At 38.9% G+C, this 27,319-nt stretch overlaps 1 protein-coding gene across 1 annotated transcript; it reads left to right on the top strand.

Annotated features, from left to right (window-relative positions):
- The first annotated feature begins 9,904 nt into the window (after positions 1–9,904).
- On the top strand, positions 9,905–22,983 carry nat8l (N-acetyltransferase 8-like). Its single transcript, XM_036596217.1, has 3 exons — positions 9,905–10,356; positions 11,935–12,099; positions 22,303–22,983. Exons 1-3 carry the CDS (start codon positions 10,062–10,064, stop codon positions 22,668–22,670), a joined length of 828 nt encoding a protein of 275 aa, XP_036452110.1. The 5' UTR covers positions 9,905–10,061; the 3' UTR covers positions 22,671–22,983.
- The last annotated feature ends 4,336 nt before the right edge of the window (positions 22,984–27,319 follow it).

Below are 27,319 nucleotides of genomic sequence, written 5' to 3'. Positions count from 1 at the left end.
AAGATTTCCTAATGTTGCTCATAGCTGGATTTGTGCTAGATTCACTTCATCAAAATGACCTGAAAATATTTGATTAAATAATAAAACAACCCGATTTCAACAATCTTTTCCATAAAGCATTCCAGTGGGGTCTATATTTACAATAAAATAAACATTTTAATTCTAACATTGTCCAAAAGCTAGATTTTTATGCAAATATAATTATGGCTATAATTCTGCAAATGTATGCATATATATTATTTATAAGTTATTGTAATAACAATCACATACACATGGAATTGAATTACTTGCCATATGAATTATTTTTGTTTATTTTGTTTACTTGTTTATCAAGGATGGTGTTCTGTACATCAATTAATTTAATTTACACATCTTTCCAAAAAAGCATAAAAAAAAGAACATTAAAAGAATCTCAGAAAAAACATACACAGGACAAACACATCATGTTCCCAAATGATATTCTCAAAATAAAAAAAAGATTATTTGTTTGGTTATTTCTCATATAGCATACTGACATGATGTTATAGTTTGAATTTGAATTAAACTTTATTTATGTTAACAGCTTATTCAGTTTAATCTGCTCAGGATATTAAAATGGAAAAACAAAGTCAAACTAAACATTCAAAACATTTTAGCAAACTACAAGTGATAAAGCCAAGAGGAAAAATCTTCCTTTGTCTATTTTAAGAGTCATATATTTTGAGTCTTACTCTACATTAAAAGTTCACAGGCCTACCTTTTTGAACTCTTTGAGCCTGAGACGAGTGCAGGGATATCGTGAGGTTAAGAAAATACTTAAGAACATTTTTTCAAGAAAAGCAATTGTTCATAGAATTATGCTTACAATTTCTCTTAAGAGAAAAGTTAAGAAAGAAAATGAGAGGATTTTAAACATTTTTTGAATAATAGTTTATCTTTTTATCTTTATCTTGTTGAAAGTTCGGGGATTTGTGGCAATGTGTATGTGAGTGTATGTAAGTTAATTACTTACCACTGTCCTCATATCTTCACCAGCATAAGATTGATTTTATGTTTGAATCCTAGACATTGAGCTGAATCTCCTTTTTGAGCCTGTGTGTGGGACATTTATAAGTAAAGATGTACGACATGTTCCAAAAAACTCAAAATCCGCCCCAACGCCTCTGACTTTTAAACTATTATTTCTGGCTTTACCGGGCGACTCACAGAAGCGCACACGCCATATTTTAGCCTGTTTTTTCTCCTGACTCAGTAATGCTACTTTTTTTGGGTTTAACCAGAAAATCTTACATGGTGCAGCTTTAAATAGAGTTAAGAATTTAAGAAGATTTTCTTTCAGCCCCAGTGAAGACATCACAACTAGCCAATCAAATATATGGAGTTTGGAGTTTTCTCCAACATAGCGCTTCTGTCAGTTGTTCCTCTGAAGAAAAATAGCAAGATCCAAACAGCTTTCTGTTTAATATGTTAAGTTGCTGCAAATCCACAAAAACGTGCTTATTTATAAAAACATTTTGAAGAGCACAGATGTCCTTAAACATTCGTCAGGCAGTGTATACTGCTCTTAATTCAATGGGAGATTCATTATATTTAATATTCTCTCCCATTCTCTCACTTCCCCCTCTCCACACCATCCTGCCCTCCCTAATCAGTATGTGCCCAGTTTGGAAGCTTCCATATTAAAAACAGAGTCTTTGAACTCCTCTCTCTCTCTGCACCTCTGTCCTGGCACCTCTTTGATCTCTCTCTCTCTTTCTCTCTCTCATATAACTCCGACAGATGTGCAGCTGCCAACATCCTTCATGAGTAACTGAAGAGGGTGACCTTCAGCTGTTCAGTAGAGGCCACTGAGCTACAGAACAGAAACGCCACCATGCTAATTCTGATTATTACGTTTAAATCAGAAAACGCTCACACTCACAGACCCAAATTTCCACTAATTTACTGTTTATTTACAGTACTTATACTGTGTTACACAATTACAGTACTTTACTGTACTGATTACTGTATTTCTACAGGTTTTTCCCGCACTCCTAATGTGAACCCACATCTGTCCAAAGAACCTCAGTTTTACCACATTATGTAGTACAACATTTACAAATTACAGAAGTCCTATAGGGCCATGGATGTTTTGTTTTAACTATTTCCGCAACAACAAGCTATTTTTTTTTACATTTGTTTAGTCAAGATTTCAAGTGAGTTATATCATCATCACACAATAAGGAGCATTGTTTTACCGAGATAACATTCATTATGTCAAGATAATGGCACAAATATCTCAAGATATGTTGTGATGATACAAATAACTTAAAAAAATCTATATGCGATTTTGAAGTTGTTCAAGGATGTTGTCCAATAAAACATTCGAAAAGGACTTAATAAAGTAATTAAATCAGAAGAATATCAAACAAATTGAATAGAAAAGGTTACAGAGATTAAACAAGCAGACAAAGCAATATATAGTATAAACTCTTTTATAAATAACTTAGAATTCCAACCTGACAGCTCACAGCTTACAAATGTACACCCTCAAAAATAACAGTGCCAGAAAGGTTCTTCGGCGTGATGCCATACAATAGCCACTTTTGGTTCCTTAAAGAACCTTTCAATGGCTGATTCTTTAAAGAACATGTGTTGTAAATGACATGTGAGTATGTAGGGCCTTTATAAAGTTTACATAATGTAAGGATTCCATACCAACTAGCTTTTCCTAGAACTGTACGTCCAAGCCAAGAACCATTTAGGAACCTTTATTTTTGAGGGTGTGTTTGTACTTGAGATGCAAACATGCATAATAATACTCAGGAGACGTGCCATAATAAGGCTGACCACTCTGACGGCTTTGTTTTGAATAACTGCTTCTAATTTGAATCACAAACTCAAAGGCCATTGACACCCTGCGCAGTCTTTAGAGAGGAATCAGCAGCCCATTAAAAACCACCTTTGATCCTTTCAAGATGAGTCTCAGTGATCAGGAGTGATGGTTCTCAGACCACTTTCACCCCCCCCCTTTAACCTGTACAACAAGTAATAAAATGTTTAAACTAACAATAAATGTGATATGTATTATTACAGTCATACGCAGAAGTTTGAACACCCCCACACAAAATATGTTTTGTTGATTTTCCAAAAGAGAATAGGTTAACATGTTCTCTACAGGGAACACACTTTAATGTGGTGTTTTTATACTAATTTTAGTACTTAATTTCTTTCTTTTTTTGTTGAGTGTAACATATTTGAAAAATAGAACATTAAATAGAAAATGTGCCATAACTTTTGCACAAGCCACGTTTTACTTTTTCCAAACATGTTGAATTCAGCAAATAAACAGTAATTGTGCATTAAATATGCAGAAGTGTGTTCTCTGTAGAGAAAGTGTTCACTTATTAACTTAGAAAATCCTCAAAACACAAATTGAACAGGGCACGAATACTTCTGTATATATTACTCTTTTTCCAATCATGTCAGACCATCGTCACTGGCAGAATTTTATCACTCTGTTGTTGTTTCTAACACTGCTTTCCAAACGTCTCTCCCCAAATCCACCTTTTGTCCTTGTAAATATTCAGTAAAACAGAACAAACGAGTGGGGAGAGTGTGACAGACGGAACAAGGATGCTTTCCTCTCCTCTACACCTTTAAGCATGTAGAGTGTTGTAAAGTATTTTTAGAGATATCAGACCCTATTCCTACTCTTTGTCCACTGAACCACCTCGACCGTTGATAGTGCTCCTCAGTTTGCAACTGGACTTTTTAAAGATAATAGATTCTCACAAAACGGAAAACAGTGCAACATTAAAACTCACATTTCATGTGTGCTTGACTGTCAAAAAGGACATTTTGTGTAATACGAACAAGTGAACTAGTAACATGTTTCAGCTCCGATGATGGCTGGGTTACTGGAAAGGTGTTAATCACTTTTTGAATTTGATTCTACTTAAAAAATAAAAGATTTAGCTCTGTCCAGTCAGCCTGAGGGAGATATGAGTCCTGTCCCATCAGATATTAGAGCGATTACAGGTATCAGGACAGGTATGCAGAAGCTCAGGGGTGGAAAATACTTCTGAAAATGTGCTCTGTCGCTATATTTTAGTATTGTTTTGTAAGATATGTTATTGACTTGAGTATTATTGGCACTGAATGCTTGAACTTTCATTCAATTACATTTCCAAAAAAAAAAGATATATATTCCTTATATTTTCCTTTAGATCATCAGTACTAATTAAATCTCAAAGACCAAGAGATTTTTCCCTTTTTATCTTGCCAACAGTTGAGTTACTGCACATTTAAATGTATTGTTTTTATTAAAATATCTAAAGAAATTCATATAAAACCTTCCATGACTGTGTTCATTTATCTTTGTGTAAGGACCAGTGCTGCCCATTAGCTACAGCCCCATGCACCATCAAAGAAAACACCTTTATTAAAACATTTACTTTGTACATTTTCGTTAATTAGTGTTACAGAGATCAGTGAATGTAGCATTAGGAGTTTGCCCAAGGACTGTTATTTCTATATCACAGCCAGACAAAAATGCTGGAATGTATATTATAAGGGAATAAAGAATGAATCTTTATCAATCCTGTAACAAATCTATTCTGAAACAGCACACACTCACATTGTGTGATGTGTTGCTGTAACTGAAGACTGTTTGTTTAGTTTGAGAATAATAATCTACTTTTAGATCTTAAGTGCTATATTTAAAAATAGCTCATTGTAAAGAATTAAAAAAAAATCTGATCAGTATCTGTGTCAGTTGTTCCTCAAGGTTTCAATATTGGTACTGGAAAAGAAAAAGAGCTATTGTGTTGCCTCTAGCAAGAAATATAAACTCATTGCTGGAGAACATGCATTCAGATGCCAGCAAAGAATTTACAAAGAAAATGTGCAAAAAGCTAGAAAATCTTTTGAGAGCAAACCCTTTTAAAAGGCCTCGCATAACCTTAGCTTTAACTCTTCTTACAAAGTAGCTGCTGTGAAAAACTATTGTAGTTGTTGGGGTGAATTGATGGAGCTACTTGTGAAACGTTTTAGGATGACTCCACTCTAAGACCTGAACACACTGACCCACTCCTAAAAACTCACTCGCTCTGTGTGTTTAAGAGAGGCTTCACACTGAGTTTGCACATAAGCATGCTGCACACACGTTCTCTCTTTCTCTCTCTCTCTCTCTCTGACCCTCCTTCTCTTTCTGTCTCTCTCATGCACACAGGCATCCATTCATGAGAGGCCCATGTTCTTTCAACAAATTAATTTGCATCAGTCTATTTCAATCCCTCAGGTTAAACCCAGAGACCTGAAGTTACGCATGTCTCAGAAAGCCAGCAACACTTTGGGGAACAATCGTAAAAAAGCCTAACATCAGCTGTAACAATCAACGACTGAGGACTGATTTCAGTGAAGGACACTGAAGAAATCATGATTTGTCAACAGTAGGAAAAACATTTAAACTGATTCTCTTGCTTTAAATAATAAAAGTTCAAATAAAAGAGATTGTTGGAGTATGTAAACATTGTTAAAGTTTCAGAGTGTACCATTGACTCCACAGTCTATACAGTGCATAAATGGAAACTAAGCTGCAAAACCAGTTTTGTTTTAAAACAAACAAACAAATAATACATATATATATATATATATATATATATATATATATATATATATATTATTTGTTTGTTTGGCTATTCTGGCTATTCAGTCTACAGCAGTACAGCAGTTAAGCCCCACCTATTCACCCTGAAGTGAATATTTCAGCTCAGACTGCTTTTTGAATGAGGCACGATACAGGGCAGCCAATCAGAACAGAGCTCATTTGCATGTGGAAAAAGATAACGCAAGAAAAATGTAGGATTCAGGTCCTGTAACTGGTAAAGAGCCTTCATATTGTGTGGAGGTTATTTAAGTTTTAAAATGACTGAAAGATTCTTTAGGGAATCCAAAGTGGTTCTTCTATGTCATCATAGCAAAGAACACTTTTTGTCACCTAAAGTTCTCAGAAAATTATAAAGACACTTTTCAAGTTATTTCTGAATATATTTATCGATAATATAAAAATTCCCCAAAAACTGAGCAGCTCAAGCATAATTTATTCTATACTGTCCATTTTTTCCCCAGTCCAACACAAGTCTTTATTTAAAAAATGAAAAGAATCTGAGTTCTTTAGTTTAAGTAATTTTGCACTGTTTGGTACAAAACTGACCCATACTTTGTTACACGTATCGGCCTGGTGACTTGCCTGTGCGAGACATTTCTGGCTGCCATTTTAACTGCGTCTCCGACTCCCCTCTCCCACTCACTTTGATGCTGTTTCTGACATGTCTGCTGCCTTGCCTCTTCCAGTCTGCCCTCTCCTGACCTCAGACCAGTTTTGTGCCTCTGTCTAAAGTAGTTTAAGACTTGGTTGTGAAAGAGGTGAACTGTTACCATCAGCCCTGAAGAACTTCTACCAGGAGCCTGTGGTGACCTCCATGAACGTTTAGCTGTGGAAGTTTTCATAGTCTGACGTGCAGTTTGGGGAGTGTTGCTCACTCGCCCATGTGGCCTCTGGGGTCACCACTTCCTTCTCCTAAGGAAACCGGGGTCAAAGGTGAAGTTAGGAGATAATAGGGACAATGAAAAAGCAATAAAGGCAGAGGCCAGTGTGTTCATGGTTAAGTTTATAAGCTATCAAAGTATAAGTACATTTATTTATTTATTCATCTGTCCAATAGACTGCTCTGTTGTTGACAACAGGCCTGAATTTGACATTTATAACTCATAAAATACGCTGTTTCCTGGTAGCTAATAATTAGGAATAACACTGACAACATGTTAAAGCACACAGCCATCTCTATAAATGCCAGTCAAGGTTAATTTCTAGCGCCTTAGCAGAAAATACTCAGTGAAAGGACATTTGGGACCTTGTATGAACTCTCAGCTCTGTGCATTCAATCATCAGTTTCTTAAGCATTTAGCTTACTTTAGCTTAAAATATAGTACATGCCTAAAGTAACAACATTTACTCTGACTATTAAAGTACACATTTTAAAGGATTTGTGCTTTTCTGACTATTTTTCATTAATAATAATGTTGTAATACTTCTACTCAAGCATATTTGTGAGAAATTGCTTATTCCTCAGTTCTATGAATTTAGTTGCTAGTACTTTTTTGTGCTTATTTTGATTCCGTTCTGCTTCGCTGTTGCATACAGTTCTCACTTTTGAGCTTTATTGTTAAAATAGCACTTCACAATCTTTAGTTGCTCTGACTGGTCTAAAGTGAGGACATTTTGTGCCGTTGTACCTTAAATTAACAACCGTACTAACAGTACTCACGTGACTTTTTTTATTACATGTGATTTTCATATTTTTACTTTTAAGTTAATTTGTATTGTTCTACTGCTCAGACAAGCTTAGAGAACATAGGTGTTCCAAGCTTTATGGTTGACTTTGAGCCAGATAAAATTACTCAGAGGCACTAAACACATCACTGAGGTCTAAAACGTAGACCTAAAACAGACGTATAAACGTGTATGGCCCACACTGTAACGGTAAACTGAAGAAAAGCTACAAACGCTCAGTAGTTCACATCGTCTCTGCTAGAGGAGAGCTCCGCGCATGCGCATTAACGCCCACCAGTCTGCTAGCTGCAGGTGCTGATGCTGAGAAAAGAGCTCAGTGAGCAGCAGCGCTGAAATATTATTAATAATCAATCATGAGAGAGAACTCTGTCGATTTGACACGGTGCTCTGAGGAGGGGGGTGTGGATGCTGCATGGCGGAGACCCCGAGACTCGAGCTGAGTGTCTGTGTTTTTTTTTGTCGGTGTCTTGAGGAGGGGGAGGGGGAGGAGGGAGAGATCCAGTTCAAACTAGTTCAGTACAAAGCGATCGGAATGCGACCTTATTCAGATGGAGGAGGCTCAGCGGTGTTTAGCATGCAGGAGTTCGCCATGGACTGGATCTGGGCGGCGGCGGGGGGCGGGGTGTTAATGTCATTCGCACTTTTTAATAACGTCTGTTAATCATTGGAAATACACAGGCGATTTGTCTGGCCCATTAGCTGTTTGCGGTCGGTGGCTGTGGTGACTGGCTGCGTCCAAAACCGCATACTAGCGGACTAAGTGGTATATTCGTTAGTGGAGTACGCACAGAACGTGGTTTTCGACGCAGCCAGTGAGTGCGCGGGTGAGTAAGTTGTCTGGTTTTTGGTTGATGAAGGGTCGTGAGCACCGTGTGGTGCACACACACACACACACACACACACACACACACAGTCTGAAACAGACATGAGAGAAGGCGGGAAGCCCAAGACGAGAAGAGGGAGGGCTAGGGAACAAAAAACCCTCATCAGGAGCACTGCAGTGCAGCAAAAACCCCTTACACACACACACACACACAGAGAGAACAGCAGACTCCAGGGTGGCAAGATGCACCCCAACCCAGCCCCATTTCACCACCAAAACCTGCACACACACACAAACACGCGCGCACACACAGACTTAGGGCTGAGAGTCGATCCCACACAGAGCCGACTCTCCGATTCCAGGTGTTTGACTCCGAAGCTTCTGCACTTGATTCCACACAGTGATGCTCAAGTTTGGATACGTACAATATGAGATGTTTATATATCGCATTGTGTATAATATATATATATATATATATATATATATATATATATATATATATATATATATATATAAAATACATACAGGTTGTCCCAAAAAAATTTACATCATTTGAGATGTGAATATCTGAGTAACTATCTGAGAGTAATGTCCTAGGCAAACGAAATTAAATAGGCTTCATGTTGAACAATACAACATTTATTTATCAAAATTCGAACAAGAAATTCAGAGGGATGTAGATTTTATTTATTTCACAAAGCTTCATAAATGTAATATCTTCCGATACTGGTGGTCGTCCAGATCCCTTTGCCCTGCACAGACACCCTTCCTCTTTGAATTTTTTGTGCCATGTCCAAATCTGCTTTTCAGTTGGTGCATTTTTATTGAATTTTCTCGAAAATGCACGCTGCACACTCTTGTTTGACTGTGTTCGAGCAGACTCTAAGACACAAAATGCCTTTTCATTTCTAGTGAACGCCATTCTTCAACCTGAAAAAAAACGTTAAAAATTAAAGTTTTATATTATAGTTATTTATAGTTTTTACACATTTTGTTAAAATTTGAGATCATTTGAGGGAGAATTTGCTGTGTTATTAGACTACGAAATGATAGCAATTTTTTTGGGACACGCTGTATATAAAAAGACAGAGGCTTACAATCGCCGGTGCTAATCCACCCACCAAAACAGAGAATACAGTTTAGTTAGCTCTCCAGCTGCCCTGGTAAGGTCAGATAGGTCCTATAATTACAAATGATGCCTGAAGAACAGCTGAGGTGGGAGCAGTTACCACGCCCGTATCCCATGTCATTCATACCAACAATCATCTAAGCATAACAGTGTATTATAATAGCTATATTAGTGTAAACGTTTGCACTTTTTCTGACTTTTTCTGTTGCCAGATTTTCGGAATCGAAAACTGTGTGGAATCGACTCCATCGACTCGCTTCTCTTAAAATCAGAATCCAAGTAGACTCCAAAATTTCTGGAGTGAACAGACACGCCCCCCCCCCGCCCCCTCACACGAGCTGTCTCTCTCCAGCTCTGAACATCCCCTTGTCTCTCTCTCTCTTTCTCATTTTCTATCTCTCTCTGCCTTTTTTCTCAACGCCTCTCTCTTCGCATCTCTTCCTCTCTTTCTCTATATCTCTCTATCCCCGTCATTTTTTGCCAGGGATATTTCTCCTTTGATCTCTCTCCTCCTATAGCAGCCATGGGGTGGTCTCTCTTATCCAATCAGCGCACAGCAGTAAGCCCCGCCCTCAGCAGCGCGTGCGCGGCGGTGTATAAATATTGCCGAAAGTCCGCCGGCATCTCCCGGTCGTGACTAAGCTCAGGGTTGCAGCACCACATCCTTTTTTTTTCTTTCCATAACCAACACAACAGACGAAAATCCATCAGTTCATTCATTCATTCCGTTGTTTTTCATTTTTTCGCGTTTGTTTTTTCCCCCCGTTTTTCTTCCCCAAATTTAGCCGGTTTGCATGCATTGTTCGTCTCCAAAAATGGTTTGCGAGACTGAAATCGTTGCAGACGAACACGAGTCCATACCGGGGGCAGAGCGCGAGCCTCTCGCCGCCTCTCCCGCGCGCATGTGGCCGCCCAGTCCCGGTAAAGGCGCGAGACGCGATCAGGTTTTCATCCGCGAGTTCGAGCGCGGGGACCACGCGGAGGTGCGGCGCATTTTCTACGAGGGGATCATGGAGCGGATACCAAACACTGCTTTCCGGGGGCTCAGACAGCAGCCACACACTCAGCTCCTCTACGCAGTGCTGACAGGTAAGAGGACGCGCACAGAGCGTGCGCGCTGCAGCATGGCCACGCTTTTCTCTCCCTCTCTTAAGTGTGCATGCAGAATGATGAGTCGCCGGGCGCATGTATTGCTTCACAGGCTACGCGAGTGATTCTGATGATTACAGGAGATTTTAGGTCTAGCCAGCCTGAGAAGTGATTTATGTGACTGATCACCGACTGAAAATCCTTTGTCTCGGTGCATGATCGCCTTAGAAACTGCGTAAATCCGCCTCCCCAGTGCAGAGGAACGGACGCAGCCTGCACATCTGCATCCCATAAAGCGGCTGGTGGTCCAGAAGCATGCTGTGTGCACGCAGCTGGCGAAGTCCGGCTTGGTGAATGAATGAATGAATGCATGCATGAATGCGTAAGCGAGTGAACAAATGAATAAATGAAGGGGTGTTAACGGGTTCAGTCCAGACCGTAGGCCAGAGTTCCACTCTTTCTTTCTGATGCTCGAGGTGTTTGGCTAAGTTTCTGGCATGCTGCGTATTTTGCCTGAAATAAATCCAACTGCACCCCATTCGATAAGTTTTTAAAACCCAAGTTTAGCTCCAACCTTCACAATGACTGTTTATTTAGGCTAAGCAGTGCCCTATTATTTAAGGCCAGGAGTGCCCAATACTGGCCCTGACGAGTTTAGATCCAACACACCTGGCTCTAATGCCACTGAAGGCCTTCATTACCTGGATCAGGTGCGTTAGATTTCGGTTGGAGCTAAACTCTGAACGGTGGTACACACTACAGACTAGAATTAGGCATCCCTGGTTTAGCCTAACTGGTGCCCTAACCCATAGGTTTAGACCACATGTGTCAGGCTCCGATCCTCGCAGGCCAAAACACTGCAGACTTCGGCACACTGCCTTATTAAACACACCTATTTCAGCTCTTAAGCTAATTAGCAAGGCCTTAATGAACTGAATTCAGAGTGTCAGATGAGGTTAAACTCTAATCTTCGCAGCACTTTGACATGCCTGGTTTAGAGACTAAATTCACCAAGCAAAGCCAATTAAAGGGAATAGTAGAGGTTTAAATGACAGACAAGTCACTTCAAGTCTAGAAAGCCCGGGTCAACTTTGCCTGAAGTGTGTGTACATGTGTGTATGTGTGTGTTTGTGTTGGGGGGGGCGGTAGAGTGGGCAGTAGGACTGAGTGTGGATGCTCCACAGCGCCAATGTTGGTGCAGCGGACAGAAGCGGTATTACAGCACATGTGGCGCAGCTTTTCTGTCTGCGTGCTCAGGAGTGCCACCGTGTGGCCCTATCTCCAAATAACCAACACCAATTCAAACTACCATCTTGACTTCTGCCTGAAACAACTTCACAGCCCTATTCCACTTATATCACACTATTAGCACTTGAATATTATTGCCCCATTGTTCATCCTTTTCACAAGGATAAAGTATAATGTTTAATATGGATTGCCCATAATATCATTTTACTTTGTGTTAAAATGTATGATTGCCTGTTCTGTCTATTTGTGGGTCTTTCCTCTACCAAAAATCAAACTTTTTGGTTCTCTTTTCTGACAGGTGACGTTTATTTTTCTTCCATTTCTCCATAGTAATGTGCTTTGTTATGACCAAGTCCATCATGCTGACATGCTGCACGCCGCTCATTCTAATGGGAGCACGCTATTACTATAGCAGAACAATCATCCTCAACTACCTGGACTACGCACTCCACACAGATATGGCTGATATTGAGGCATACTACATGAAACCAACAGGTAAGGGGAACAATAGCTGTGCAGTTTGTGAATGTTTACAGGTTGCAGAGTACTAGAATTCTGATCCCTAGCAATTAAGCTAAAAGCTAAACTGTACCATGTTCTGCTTAAATCTGTGCCATCATCTAATGTGTCCAAGCATAAAATATATACTAGCAATAACACCAGTGCATCTCACCTCTAGTCCTAGAGAACCCCTACAAATAAGTTTTCACTGCTCAAACATACCTAATTCAACTGATTTCAATCAGGTGTGCTAGAGTACGCAGCATTAACCCTTCAGAAAGAGTTGCCAGCAGTGATGCGACATCACACTGGTCATAAACGCTTCCCTTTAGTGGTCCAGCGTGGGTTAATTGGCTGAAGTGATGCTTTGATGCAGTGGAATCATAAAATATGCAGCAAGTCTGTGCTCAGCTTGGGCTTGGCTCACTGCTCAGGGTCACGTGGGTCTATTGATCGCGGGAGGGGAAAAATCGCTGATACACACTTTGCTGCCGCATAGCACCAAGAATGACGAGACTCGTTTCTGCTGCTCGTGTGTGAAGAGATACAATCTGACACATTCTTGGTTTAGTTTTACTATAATTTGCAACAGTTTCTCACTGGATATTATTGAAATTAGGTCTGTTTTTCAATTTCAAATTATGGTGCAGAATTAGACATTAAACAAGGCATGTATAACAAGAAAAAATGTTTTAAAAAGTTTAAAATAATTGTCCCCATCTAGAAACAGTTTACCCTCAGTAGATATAACTAGGTAAAAAAGGCTTGGAGGCATCACCCACCCCTCTCAAAAACACAAATACCTTTAAAACAAGCAATGTTAAGTGTCTAAAACATGGCTAGAATGCTGACTGGTTTGCTCAGAAAGTCGTGTTATTTCCTCAGGCACATGTTTTCTATTACATCAGCAAATGCTTACTTCGGCCTAAGGATGGGTGACCTCTGCTTTGACTAATCCGTTGCAATTAAGACATTCTTTAGTTGTGCCTGGTTGGAATGCAGTCAAGATCATTAAGATCAAAGTCATGATAATGATTTTGTTCTAGCAAATCAAGACAAAACACACACACGGTTTGGTCAACACCAAGCTAGATGTGTATCAACATCAAGTCTTATAGTCTAAATCACAATAAAGACATGCTTATAGTAAGGGAATAAAATTAAACCACCCCACCACACACACATCTGTGTCCACCAGTCTGTGGTCTCTGCACAATTCAACTAATCAATACTCTAATCTCCTCTACATTGCATATGTGTATGGACAAAAGAAATGACCTCACTGCCACTGAAGGCCAGGTGCCCCAGTGTTTATAACAAAAACATGTTTGATGGGGGGTATGGGGTGGGGGCTGTTTCTGCATATTTGCAGGAGTCCTGAAAAGAAGTAGTTTTTCTTCCTGACCACTTTCTAGCACAATATCTCCCAGTAAGAGCCTGAATGGTCTATTAATACATTCCCCACTGAGTGAATTCACATTGACAGCTCCAGTATATCTCACTCTTGATGCATCAATAGACTCCATATAGTGATTAACAGCAGTGAAGTCCATAAGCACTCCTGTGGCTACAAAGGTGTATAGTCAGTTCAAGGTCTGCCTGTTTCTGTTAGGTTGTCATACCTAACAGAAACAGTATTAAGTTGAGGATCATAATAATGATATATATATATATATATATATATATATATATATATAATATATATATATATATATAATGTAATGTTAAGTGCCTGGGGGACATTAAAAGGTAAAGTTCCAAATCCTTGCCTGTAATGTTACATTAAATAAGTTAACATATTCCACCTATTTTAAACCATTACATACATATGAAGTTTTCGTATCTTCAGAGTGACAAAAATCTAAAATCTGTAATATGTGCAACCAATAATATGTGCATACTGGTATTATAGGAAAGTACATTATTGAGGCGCAGGCTGTTGTCCTCAAAAACATCACCTGATTGTTCTAGAATACCAGCTCGGTACAGGCTTCTTATTTTAGCAGCGATAAAAAGAGAGAGTATGAGAGTTGGGTCAGGAGATGGGGGAAGGTGTAAAGCAGAGCCTCAGCGTGCGCGTGTATGTGTGTGTGGTGGTTTTGCATATTGGTAGCATGCAGACAAAGGGGTCTCCCTGGGGAAGCTCTCTCCCTGACTGTCTCTGTCTCTCTATGTTAATGTGGAAGCCTCCCTCGTTCCTGCTGCAGGAGGAACCATGTTATCTGTCAGGCTCAGAGAGATGCTCCTTTAATGTTGCAGCTTTGCATTTTTTTTACAGCTCACTTTGATTATCCTCACAGAGGGGTAATCCATTTCTTATGTGCATAGGACAATAGCAGTAGTGCCTTTCAGATGATGGAAGCATATGGAGGAATGGTTAACAATAGACAGTGCCCATGTACAGTGTGCACTATAGGAGCCAAATACAGCAGTAAGCTACTTGAGGTCTTGTGTTACATTGATTCTACCGTGGTTAAGGGGTTAAGGGGCACAACATGGATTGGAGTTAAATTCCCTTATCCATAGTATCCCTGTAACGTGTATAAGTGGCTTATTGATTTGATAAAACATCAACATATGATAATATACCAATGTTCAATTAATAAGTTTCATTTATTATTAACAATAATTGTTATAAACAATTCTTCTGCCAAGCAAAGTAGTTCACCAACAATAAGCTATGGCTGCCAAGCCACGTAATGGTCTAAGATTATTCCATTTGCCCAGGGGTTTTTAATAACATGGCACATTAATGCAGAATTAATTTGGTTATATGAGGTAATACATCAAGTACTGTACAATGACACTGGCGCAACCAATCAGATTTTAGAACCAGAACAGTCTGACATGCCAACCACATTTTGTATCATGATTACTTTTTAAATGCTTTGACTTGGTCAATCACACATTAAAAAGCATATAAGAAAGTTATTTGTATGTAGAACAGTACAGTATAAGTGTACAATACTTCATTATGCAAAATCTCTCAACTCTTGTCAAATTTACGAATGGACTTTTTTGTGGAATGATTGTTTTAAGTATGAAAGTCACCAAAGCTGAATGCATCAACAACAGAATGTGGTTGAACCAGCATTTAAACGTCAAAATGGCCATTAGAGCCCAAGGGATTAAGTGTGTCTCTACTCTAGTCCAGGTCATTAAGCAGTAGAATATTGACACACATCATCTAACAGTCCAGTTTGCACCATGCAGTAGTAGCACTGGCATGAAGCCCCTCGGCATAGTAAGGTGTAATTAACTCCCCCTCCCCCTCGACTCCGCTCATATTGTGTGTTTTAAACGCAGCCTGTGGGTATGTGTTACTGGAACAGAAGGCATGGCGTCTTTATGATGTTAGGGTCATGACCTCTAGCTGGGTTAGGCTCTTAATTATCAGGAAGTGAGCTCACAGGCCCAGGGCTACTGACACACGCACACACACCTGAGAGAAAGTGCTGGAAAGCAAGAAACACACACACACTCATGTAGCACCATTAAAGAATGACTGCTGGTGTTACAGGGCAGACTGTTTCATATTAATACATTTATGGCTACTAAAATATTTAGCTTATTTTTTTAATAAAATGCCTACAATACATTACTATTAATAATAAATCACAAAAACAATTCTTCAGCCAAGCAATATAGTTTACAATAGCCTACGGTTGCCAAGCAACATAATGGTGAAAGACTGTTCCATGAACAGCACAACAGACCTCTGAAGTCATGCATCATGCTGTAGTCGGCATCATGCCAATATTAGGAACACAAGGATTTTGAATGAATGGTGTTTTGAAAATGGCCACTGTCGCATCCTGTGGTTTAAAAAAAAAAAAGGTTCCAAACCTGATAATGTTTTATCTTATGTACATTCCCTTTCTTGACACTTGACACAGCTTGTTTGTTTGCATGGTGTACCAGTTTTACGATGTCAATTCAGTAAGCAGCAATGTTAGCATGCATGTAGCAATAGTCATATTTCAGCTCTTAATGGCCTTATAATTCAGAGGATCTGGCAACTTTTAAAGGAAAAATGTCCCTACAGCACTGGGTTTGGAACATGTTCGTTTATCACAGGATGCTTTTTTATGTCATTCATTTTTCTTATAAAGAAAAGTTACTTAGACCTAGCGTTCCCACATGGGCCTGGTGGCATTTTTGGAGTGACTGCATGATTTCAGAGGTCTACGGTTCTTGGCTCATTAAAACATAATTTGGTTAATGCGCGCAGTAATGTGCAAATATAGTGAGTATTTTACAACGACTTCAATAGAGGGTCAGCCAGTCGGATTTTAGAATAGGAACTCTCAGTTTTATAAAGCATAGTTTACAGCAGCAGCACGTAGATATCTATGGTGGGCCTCCCACACCCACACACAGTAACAAGTGTAACAGAATGGACAAAGATATAAAGCTGTGAGCAAGACTGTGTTTGTGCTTACACACACATGTACAACATTAAAACTAATGAGTGTGCGCCAAGAGCTGCACTTCCACAGTGATTAATACCCTCACAGTAATAGCCCTGCAGTTAATGGAGCCATCACACACACACACATACAGGAAAAATGAGAGTGAGTGACGGCGTGTATGTGTGTGCGTGTGTGTGGTGCCATGGTGCATGAGATGTGAATGTGAGAGTGTGTTTGTGTGGTTGGATGCAGAGTCGGGATGTGACGTGTGTGTGTGTGTGTGTGTGTGTGTGTGTGTGTGTGTGTGTGTGAGATGCATGCATAGATGTCAAGAGATGTTAAAAGGTGTATTTGGTTTCCTCAGTTTGTGCTCATGTAATTACATAAACCTAGTAAGAAGATTCACTTCACTTGATCTACAGAGGTGCGACATTTTAGCTGTATATGAGATGTTTTCACATTTAGATCTTTTTGTGATTATTTAAGATGGGAGAGTTTGGAACAGGTATAATTCAAGAAGGGTGTGGTTAATCGAATATACAGACAGCTCATCTTAGTAGTCGCTATCAAGCATTTGTATAAAGCTAAGCTTGAGCCGATTAATGACAGTGAATTGCTGATAGATTCCATCGTTCGTGACTGCTAGTCAGTTTGGTTGATTTAAATGTTAGAAAACATGCTGTTCATGGTTTATGGTCAAAATGCCAATTATAAACAAGGGCTTAAATGAGTTTAACACTGCGGTTACAACAAAGTTAATAAAAAAGCCTAATAATAATAGGCTACAGTAACGGTAATGGTAAGCTGTAGCCATTTGTTTATTTCAATGAAAAGCAGTGTATAGGCTGTAAACATGTGATTTATCAAACCTACAGTACAGCTCACATTTCAAATAATGTTAAGTCAAATGCTGAAGCTTTAAAAGGAACATTTTCAAACAAAGATTACAAATTCCTGCAGTGTAAAGTTTTGTAACTCTGGGGTATCATTCTGTAGGCCCAGCTGTTAGAATGTTAAATTACATACAGCTTAAAAACAAAATAAATACCTAAATCAACCAAATGATCAGGTACATATAACCTCCTATGCTAGCTGCACTCAACAGGCCAGTGTTAAACTTTTTTTTAAATTCATAACAGTTTACATACTTTTATGTTTGATATTTCGTTATTATTTGTTTGAAATTGCAGGTATTCGAAACACAAAAATAGGTAAAAGCCTATCTCTAGTAATTAAATAACCTAAAACTTCATTTTATGTGTGCTTTATGCATACTTTCAGCTGTGTATGCGAGATGTCATTGGAAAACTATGTATAATTATTTAAATAAGTATACAGAGCTTGGCATATGTATTAGTCCATATGTGGTGTGGGCGTGTGGGTTTTCGGGATGCAATGATGGACAGACAGTGTGAAAATGCTGACTTGGTCTTGCTGGGGTGAGCATGACAGGCGGATCCATACTCCCAGCATGCTCTCTTTTCCCTAGGGCCATCGACAGGGGGGAGGGGAGTGAAAGGTGGGGCAAGAAAAGACTGCAGAGATGCAGCATGTTACAGTATGTGGTGTATATCTGCCCTCAGAAAACACCTTGCTTATAACGTACCAGTGCCTATTAATAAGAACATTATGAATACTCCTTCACAGTCAGGTTGAAGCTCGTCAGTATTGTAATGCACCACTTCTGCTGTTATATGTAAAACAACCTACTATCTTTTCTTTCTCAAGATCTCTTCCAAGTATTCCCTCATTCTCTAGCACCTACAGAAGTCAGAAGATTCTCATAAGAGAATGTCTGGACGTGACACATTATAGGCTCAGTTTTCTTTATGCAATCGGTTTTGAATTATGGCTAATCATTTTAGGACGAACAGCAGAGAGGGAGAGCGAGTAATATGAGAAAATATTAAGCCCCACTTAAACTACTATTACCATTTTCCCGGCCTAAAACCAGGTTGTAATATACCATCTTGAAATAAATAAGGGAGTGACCAGCAAACAGAATTTCAAATATGGAATTCCAGTTATGGAATGTTTAAAAGTTCCACATTTGGAAAGTCCGTTTCACCAATATTTAAAACATATCATTATTGTTTTGACTAAGGTCTAATAGGCCTTTAGCTTGTCCACATTTACTCTCTGTCTGGACATACGGTATCAGTTTCACCTCTAACATAACATAAAGTAGGGGTCATTAGAGTGGCTGTAGTGTGGCTGCAGGTCTTCATTCCAGTCAAGCACGTGCACACATTCTCCTTGCTTAGATGGTCTCAGTCTTCAAACAATATGAAGTGTGCTGCTTGTTTGGAATGAAAATCTGTAGATAAGGACGGTGACCGCTGTCTTAAAAGGAAATTCTCCTTTTCTACATTTTTTTCAGAATTAAATCAACATGATGTAAATAGTCGTTCAGAGAGGTTTGATGTGAAATGCTTTATTATAAAGAAACTTTCAAAATTGTTCACAGTGGTAGAGAAAGGAACCAGATGTATGACGCATTTATTGCCTCTTAACAGCTACTTCACACAAAAACTGTTACCTAAAAATAGTTACAAATACATTGTATGGCGCTTGAGACATTATTTTACAAAAGGTTTGAGATCAGTCTAAAAATGTACTATTTAATATACATTCTTAGTGGAGTAGTACACACAGGGTGTTGTAAGGCAATATAGTACCCAAAGAAAACATATCTTTTCAGATTTACCACTATTTTACCATTATTAAAACTACATATGAAAGCTCAGAAGACTCATGTGGGTTCACTGGTCATAAATAAAATGGCTATATTTGAGTTCCTCGCCACCCTGTTTCCCATGATGGCCACTGTACAGAAATTGGAGTTGATAAGTTTCTCTACAAAAAACAATTTCACATCAAACCAATCTGAATGGCTTGGTTTAAATGATCTAGTTATTGGTGGAATTTCTGGAATTTCTTTTTAAACCTTCTAGATCAAGGGTATTGAATTCCTATCCTGGAGGGCAGGTCTCCAGCACAGTCTGGTGATTTTCCTGCTCAAGCACACCTGATTCCACTTCTCTGTTAATTGCCAGATTTTAGTGGATGTATTTGAGCAGGGAAAACACCACAGTGTGCGAGACAGTGGCTTTCCAGGACCAGAGCTGAACACTCCATCTCCATATCTGGGCCTACATTGATGATTCACTGAGAAGTCATGCTTTATTGCATCCTCAATCTATAAATTATTAGCCACTTTAAGCAGTGACATGCTCTTTGTTGGTCATTGCACTGTAAGTCCACACATGGCAGCTGATTTAGAATTCCAAATTAACACTCCACACACACACATGATTTTCCTGGCTCTGATTCCTTCAAAACAGATGGTGGGGAGTGCTTCAAACCTAACACACACACACGCGCGCGCCGCGCGCACACACACGAACTGCACTCTCCTTTATCATAGAGGTGACGGGCATGTTCAGTGCAGACTCTAGTTTAATCTCCTGCCTATCTGGACTGGGTCTGAGATCAATTGCTGGACATTTGACAGAAAAGAAACAGCTGGTCCTCAGTGAAACCCGCCTGGGCAGAGACAAGTGAAAAGACTATGGATGGCTTAATCTGCCATGTATTTCAATAATGCTGGATTAGAATTTCAGGCCGGAGGTGCATCATCAGTGATCTAGCAGAATGTTATCATGACTAAGCCAGGAAAGTACATAAACGTTAAAACACAAAGGATTATCAATAGCGTAATCCAATGCTAATAGATAAGGATCTGTATTATAGTGCAGACATCTTAAACCATAGTGTAGTGAGGGTCAATCTTTAGGTTCTGAGGATTTACAGTGTTCTGATATAATAGTTAAAAGGCACAGTAACTGAAAATATCCAACTGGCCCTTAGACAACAGTTGTTTTGGTGAGTAAAACAAGCATATGGGACGCTTAATCCAGTAATTCCCAAGCAGCCTTAAAACCCTCCAAACACAGGAATCCTGTGTCATCATCCCACTGCAGTAACGTAACTACTGAATGAGTGAATGAGTGACAGCAGAAGGACAGAGGGTGTGGCTCCCACAGGCACCACTGTTTTGTCCCTCATGACAGCATATTTAAGTTTTTTGCCAATGAGCTTCAAACAGACAGGAGGTGGGAGGTGGAAGTGAATAACATTACTGGTAAATATTTTTTTCCCCATCCACTGATACACAGTGATGCAATCAAAACTCAGAAGACATTCAGATGCAAGTACAAGTCATCACATTTTGATGGAAGATTACGGGGAAACAAGCAACAAGAAACAAGCTGACATTTAAATGATATGATGAATCACACTTATTATGACCAGTTACATGAACTGATGCTGTAAAATAGAAAAGGCCAATTTTGATTGCAGACAGACTTCAAAGAAATCATTTTAGCAAGCATTCTAACATGGCTAATTATGAATATAAGCTGGTGGCCAGTTAGCATGATTGTGCTATGGATTGTTAGCAACATTAACATTTTTCACTGAAATGCTCCTTTGATAACATTTTTCATACCTATAGAGCATCCTCTGACATGAATATTGATCCTCCGTCTAGTGTAACAGCATGAAGCTCAGAGTACAGTGTGCTGACCCTGCAGTTTCACATTTCAGAAGATATGTGGTCCTGTTTGTAGCTACATTCATGCTGACAGACGTTACAAGTTAAACACGTTGGGTATCATATGACTTGGATAAAGCTGCTAGTGTGATAGGAAGCACCATCCAAAGACTACCCAAGTTGTATGTATACATTGATCAATGATCCACTCAGTCCAGGCTCGCTGCTCAGCCTACGACTTTCAGCATGTGCTATTTTTAAACAACCTCTATCACTTTCTCCATTACCATCTCATTAATAATGCATCAATAATTCATTTGAAATATGCCTCATGTAACAACTACCAGCTACTGGACTAATGAATAGCATTGAGCCTAGTGGCCAAATGGAAGTAGCTGGAGTTCAGGCTGCATGAAAGTATCAGCCTAAGGGCTTTGAGGTAGAAAGTCATCCAGTTACTAAGACAATATGTTCTTAGACAGGAAGCGATGTGCTCCTAGAAAGTGGAATACGCTGACTGAGGACAGCACCCAGGAGATCAGTTCTTTTTAGGGAAAAACCAACGGTGATATCTGCATCATTTTCAGGGAGCCCTGAAGTTCATGCGAGTACAAAGGAGAATAATTTTATGCAGTCCTTTCTGTAGCTGACTTTGTGCTGCCGAAATGAGCAAATTAGTTCATAAGCACTCTTGAGGGATTAAAAAATGTACAAATTTTCCATAAATAGTCAACTAAAAAGCCATGATGGCAGAATTTACTTAGAAACTGATAGCAAAGGTAGTACTGCACGATAGCAAAACAATACTCTTGTACCCAATATTCACCGAACATAGTTTTTTTTTCAAAAGTATTACATTTTAATGAACATTTTATTTTTGGACTCTATCAATAAAATCATTGAGGGAGTTTAACAGTGCACTGTATTTGGAACAAATAGAATCTGGGTTATACTTCATGGTATACCTGATGGTTTCTAGCAGCACAAGGCCACATTACTCTGAACTCTTCACTTGTATGGATATGCAAATGGGGCAAGTCAAATTAGCTTGCACAATTTAATTCACATACAATGTCAATGTAGTATTAGCTCATCAAATAAACAGTCTGATGTACGGAAGCAAAAGTACTGAATTGTTTATCATGTTGTAGTACTGAAAAAGCATTGAACCATCAGTACATTATACAACACTATCCAGAACTCTGAGCGAATATCTAATTGTATTTTCAGGTTCTTGTTTTTGGGTTGCGGTTCTGGAAGGCCAGGTGGTGGGCATTGTAGCGGCACAGGGACGAGAAGAAGACAACACTGTGGAGCTGCGGCGCATGTCTGTGGACTCTCGTTTCCGTGGGAAAGGCATTGCAAAGGCACTGGGCCGGAGGGTGCTGGAGTTTGCCATGCTCAACAACTACTCAGCTGTGGTTCTGGGAACGACAGCAGTCAAGATGGCCGCCCACAAGCTGTACGAATCGCTGGGTTTCCAGAGGGTGGGCGAGAGCGAGGACTACACCCTGCCCGGAATGAGCCGCTCATTCTTCGAGAGGCTCTTCTTCCAGATCCGTTACAGCCGCTATCGGCTACAGCTCCACGAAGAGTGAGAGAATGTGAGAGTGAACGAAAGCATGAACAAAAGCGTGAATGTGAGAACGCATGTGAGAGTATAAACACCGACAACAACCCTCTAAATCACCTAAACCCAACCCACTCCTTCTAAACCAACTTATTTATTATTTTTTTAAGAGGTCATAAGTGTTCTTTCTACCACTACTCCTATTCATTCTTAAACTGCTTTTTTTAGTTGATGTTTTTGGAATTTAGCTAATGTTTCTTTATTATAGTCATTCTTTTTACCTTTATCGTTTTCCCACAAAAACATAGTGTCAATAATTGATCATCCCAGCTAGTTTAAATATATATATACTTAGAATCAAAATCTTTCTCTTGGTAAGAGAAACTCACCTTACTAAGCAAATGTCCACACACCAAACCAAGGCAATAGGTCGGTCTGTCAGACTCTCTTTTGCATCCATTGTAAGGGCTGATCTGATAGCTAGCATGGACTTTTCTCAAAGATAGGGGAATCAATGGAGGGCTGTAGAGAGGGAAGGTGGATGGGTACTGTTCAGTCTCAGTCCAGCCTTTCCAATGTCACACCACTCTTTTAGAAATACAAAAACACGTGCTAAACTTTGTAAATCTGAAAGGCTGGTGACTCTAGCGGTCAACCAAATGATATCTGACTGAAGCACAGCAAGTCTTTTATATGTCTTACAAACAAGAAGCGAAAAGAAACAGTAAAGTCACCACTAACAAAAGTAATTCAGAGATAAAGGCAATCCTGCAGAGATTTATGTAGATTAGCTCTGTATAAGTTAATTCTGATGATTTTACTGTGAAGAAGCAAAAAGAGTCCAGCACTATATATATATATATATATATATATATATATATATATAAATATAAAAGTAAGTAACTGTTTTTACTTCTTTTTTACTTACTAAATACCAGGCTCGCTCTTCACTTTTTTCTGAAGTCTGGATGAACAGATGTTATTGACTTATTACACATTGTGTAATGTCGTAATACTACTATATTGGACACGCCTAAATTGGAATTAATTGACCATAATTAAAGATGATGTTAATTTGCAGTCAGTGAAATTTGATTTGATTCAAATTCTTAAGAAACTTCAAGTCAATTTCATCACAATTTGATGATTTCCATTAAAACAAACCACGTACAGATCATTTAAGAAATGTTATTATATCAAGATGTCCTTAAATTTTTGTAGATTAATTTTACCATCGATATGAAAACAAATTATAAATTGTAATGCTACAGTTTTTATACACATTAAAACTGTAATACGCTTCTAATATTGCTATTTCAGGCAATGCCTAAAACAAAAATACTGAAATTCTAAAGCGATTGGAGTAAAAGCTCAAGATATTTGGATTTAACTTGGTTGGTACACTCTAAGCAATATTTTGGCCAACTATAAATAAAACAAATTTGGATTTGAGAATTGACTGCATTAAGATGCAATCTATGAACATTTATATTTTACATACATATTCAATATGTAAATGTGAAATATTTGAATATACAGACATACATACCCAAAATCTCTCACCTCCTTAACATTCTCCTATCACAGTACCAGCAATGGGAGAGATACAAACCACAGCAAGCCTCAATTGTGACATATTCCTGTATAGCGTTAAGAAACTAAATGTGATTAAAAATAAGTAGTGCAAAAAAAAAACAAAAAACAAAACAAAACAAAAAAAAACAAAACAAAAACCACATGACCCTTGCCAATTTTCCTCGACTTTGACACCATTCCCATCCATTAATCTGACTGCAACCCTGGGCAAGACCCCCCCCCCGACCCCTTAACCCCCACTCCCTCAAAGTCAACTCCATCTCTGCATGCGCCACCGAGCCTTGTTGCGCTGCTTTTCCCCCATTCGAGCTTGTACTATCCCTAAAACTCCCTCTGTGATGTCATGGTCGCAGTGCAGACAGTTTGGTAGCCAAGAAAGACTGAAGTTGACTGATATGGATTAATATAGGACAATAAGGGCTAGTTTTCTGGGCGTGGATTAAGTTTCATCTTGAACTAAATTGCAATGCCAGTGGTGTTTCACCATTACAAATCCTACTTAGTCCAGGTTTAGGCTTAATCTGGCTCTCGGAAACCAGTCAGTTTGGGAATTGAGAGAGAGACTTACCTACTGGCTCGTTGCTGCGCTGACATCACAGCTGCCAAAAGTAGAATGCAAAAGCAATGCAAGTGTGTGGCATGCCTCTGTACCTGGTTTGTGCGTACGGTGCCTGCCCTGGAAAAGTTAACTTTGTTTAAAAAAATATGTAGAACAAGCTTCTTTTTTAATTTTTAGCAAACATATAACAATGTGTGTCTTTGTTAAAAGAAACTACTGTTTTGCATGAAACATGACTTTGAATGAAAAATGTTTACGAAAAACATGGTCTATCAGAAATGAAGTCTTAACAGTGGAATTATTTTCTTTTCATGTTATTTGTTTAATGTTAAAAAATGTTGACGTTGTTTTCACCTTAATCTACTGAGGTGGTGAATATCCTGTTTGCTGTAAGAAGCCTGAGAAAAGTGTTCAACTGAATGCAGCATTATATTTTTATTAGCTTATAGGGCAGGTGATAAAATCTGCTCTGATTCAAGTGACTTTAAGAGCTTCTCATGGTAAAAGGTAGGATGACCCACCTTACTTGGTCTGTGAGTTTAAAAAAGGAAATGTAGTTCATTAAAACTTTCTGACTTGTTAGAATTGGACGTCTTACCAAACATCATGAACACCAAACTTAACTGTTGATGCCAAGAGAGACAACTTTCAAAAGAGAGTTGTCAGCGAAATTGGACTGGTGTGAGACGTCTGGATTTTTTTTGGAATGAATGCTGCTGCATTGATCTATAGCTGACCGGTTACTAACCCTTCTAAAGGAGCTACATGTAAAATTAAACAAATTATGCACACTTTGCTTAGAGTCTGTTATTCATTATACAGAGCCATGTTTGAGTCTTTTATTTTTTGGTCAGCACATTCATGGCTGTTGTAACCAAAAAAAAGCATACTGGTCATTTCACCCAATTTTGCATAAACCTCAGAAAAAAAAAATCAATTGAGAAATTATGTATCATTCAGTATTTGCCAAGGATTTAAAAGATTCTCTTTAAATGAAATGTGAACAAACCTTGCATGTAGCTCCTTTACCAGAACTTAAGAAGATGTCTGGTAACCTCTATGAATACCATTTGTATACAAATCTTTAAAAAGGCCTTACCTGTACCAGTATCCCATACAGTTCAAAACAAAAAAATCATATGCCTTCTACCAAAAGCACACCCTACAGTAACAGTATGATCCAGTGCATGTTTGTAGAGACTCAGCAAAAACCCAAACTGCACAAAATGTCAGTCTGTCTGTGAATTAACAGTGTTTTCTGTTCAATATATGTTAAGACGAACAGCCAGAATGTTGGCAGGTGTGGATTCCTGAATGTAAAAGGCTGTAATGTACGAGCTCCTGAATGGCTCCAGGCTGAACATAAAGCTAAATGCTCTTGAGCGTGTTTACTGTGAGTGCTGGTACTATTCTGTACTGAAACCGCCTTTACTGATAGTCTTGATTTATGCCAGCCATGTGATAACACATCAAAATTGCTTTAAAAGACTGTGGCTAACGTGGTGTGTAACTGGAGTTTGCATGAGCGAGGGAAGTTTTGCACATGCAAAAAGCTGAAGTAGTTCAATGTGAATTTGGATGACTATGTGAACAGGCTGCTAATACTGAAGGTTTACGATGACTGCTGTTATGGTGAAGTGTTGAGCATAGCGGTTGAGGGGCGGTTCATAGTTGTTGGATTTTGAAAAGAAAGGTGTGTGTGTGTGTGTGTGTGTATGTGTTAAGCTTTTCCAAGTGGAATTATTAGACTTTTACCATAATACAGTGAGAAAACAAAATCCTAACAAACTGAACAAAGGAAACGTTAATGAGCAGCTAAGGTTCCCCATATTTTCAGAATACACAACAGCATTCGAGTGTCTTGTATATAAATATCCAGTGTGTGAGGAGCTGGAAGTTACTAATGTGAGACATTCAAATGGACCTAAGTAACCTGCACGAGAAGATGGCTGCTACAGGAGTGTTCCACTTTTTCGAGGATGGGGGTGCACTGAGGATTCACAGGGGAAGAAAGCCTTGCTTCTTCAGTTTTACCTCCCTGAGGGGAGCTGGTACAAGCCAAGGCACAGAGGCATGGATCCCCAGCCGCCCCCATTTACTCGTCTGGTTAAAAACACTCTCTTGATCGTGGCTGCAGGTGCCAAGAATGCAGAAGCACTTGTAACGAATCATTGTATTATTTTATTTTTTATGTTTTTTTTTTTTTTGAGGTGATATTTAGAAAGTATGTACCATATGCAAATGTACGATACACCATATTATAATGTATTACTGAGAAACTTTTTTTTATTTTTGTTTTACAGAAGGTTGAATTTGCCAAAGGTTGTTTTTTTTGCTGCGTTTTATTGACGCTGTTTGTCTTTCAGTGTGTGCAAGTGTTATTACTAATTCTGTATTTAGAGGAATCATTTGGAGATCGAGCCCATGTGCCATCTAATCGAGCAATAAAAACAAACACATACAAAAAAGACAAACGTGAATATTAGGAAGCGCAAACTAAGGGAGTAAAAGGTAAAAATGCT

The sequence above is a fragment of the Colossoma macropomum genome, unplaced genomic scaffold (assembly GCF_904425465.1).
Source record: "Colossoma macropomum unplaced genomic scaffold, Colossoma_macropomum, whole genome shotgun sequence".
NCBI classification, from domain to species: Eukaryota; Metazoa; Chordata; class Actinopteri; order Characiformes; family Serrasalmidae; genus Colossoma; species Colossoma macropomum.
The sequence above is the reverse complement of the archived record's forward strand: the minus strand, read 5'-3'. Positions and strand labels throughout refer to the sequence as shown.

Coding starts and splice junctions, on each gene's coding strand:
- nat8l (XM_036596217.1), top strand. CDS start 10,062: ATGCATTGTTCGTCTCCAAAAATGGTTTGCGAGACTGAAATCGTTGCA. Junction 10,357..11,934: donor CCTCTACGCAGTGCTGACAG/GTAAGAGGACGC, acceptor ATTTCTCCATAG/TAATGTGCTTTGTTATGACC. Junction 12,100..22,302: donor ATACTACATGAAACCAACAG/GTAAGGGGAACA, acceptor TTGTATTTTCAG/GTTCTTGTTTTTGGGTTGCG.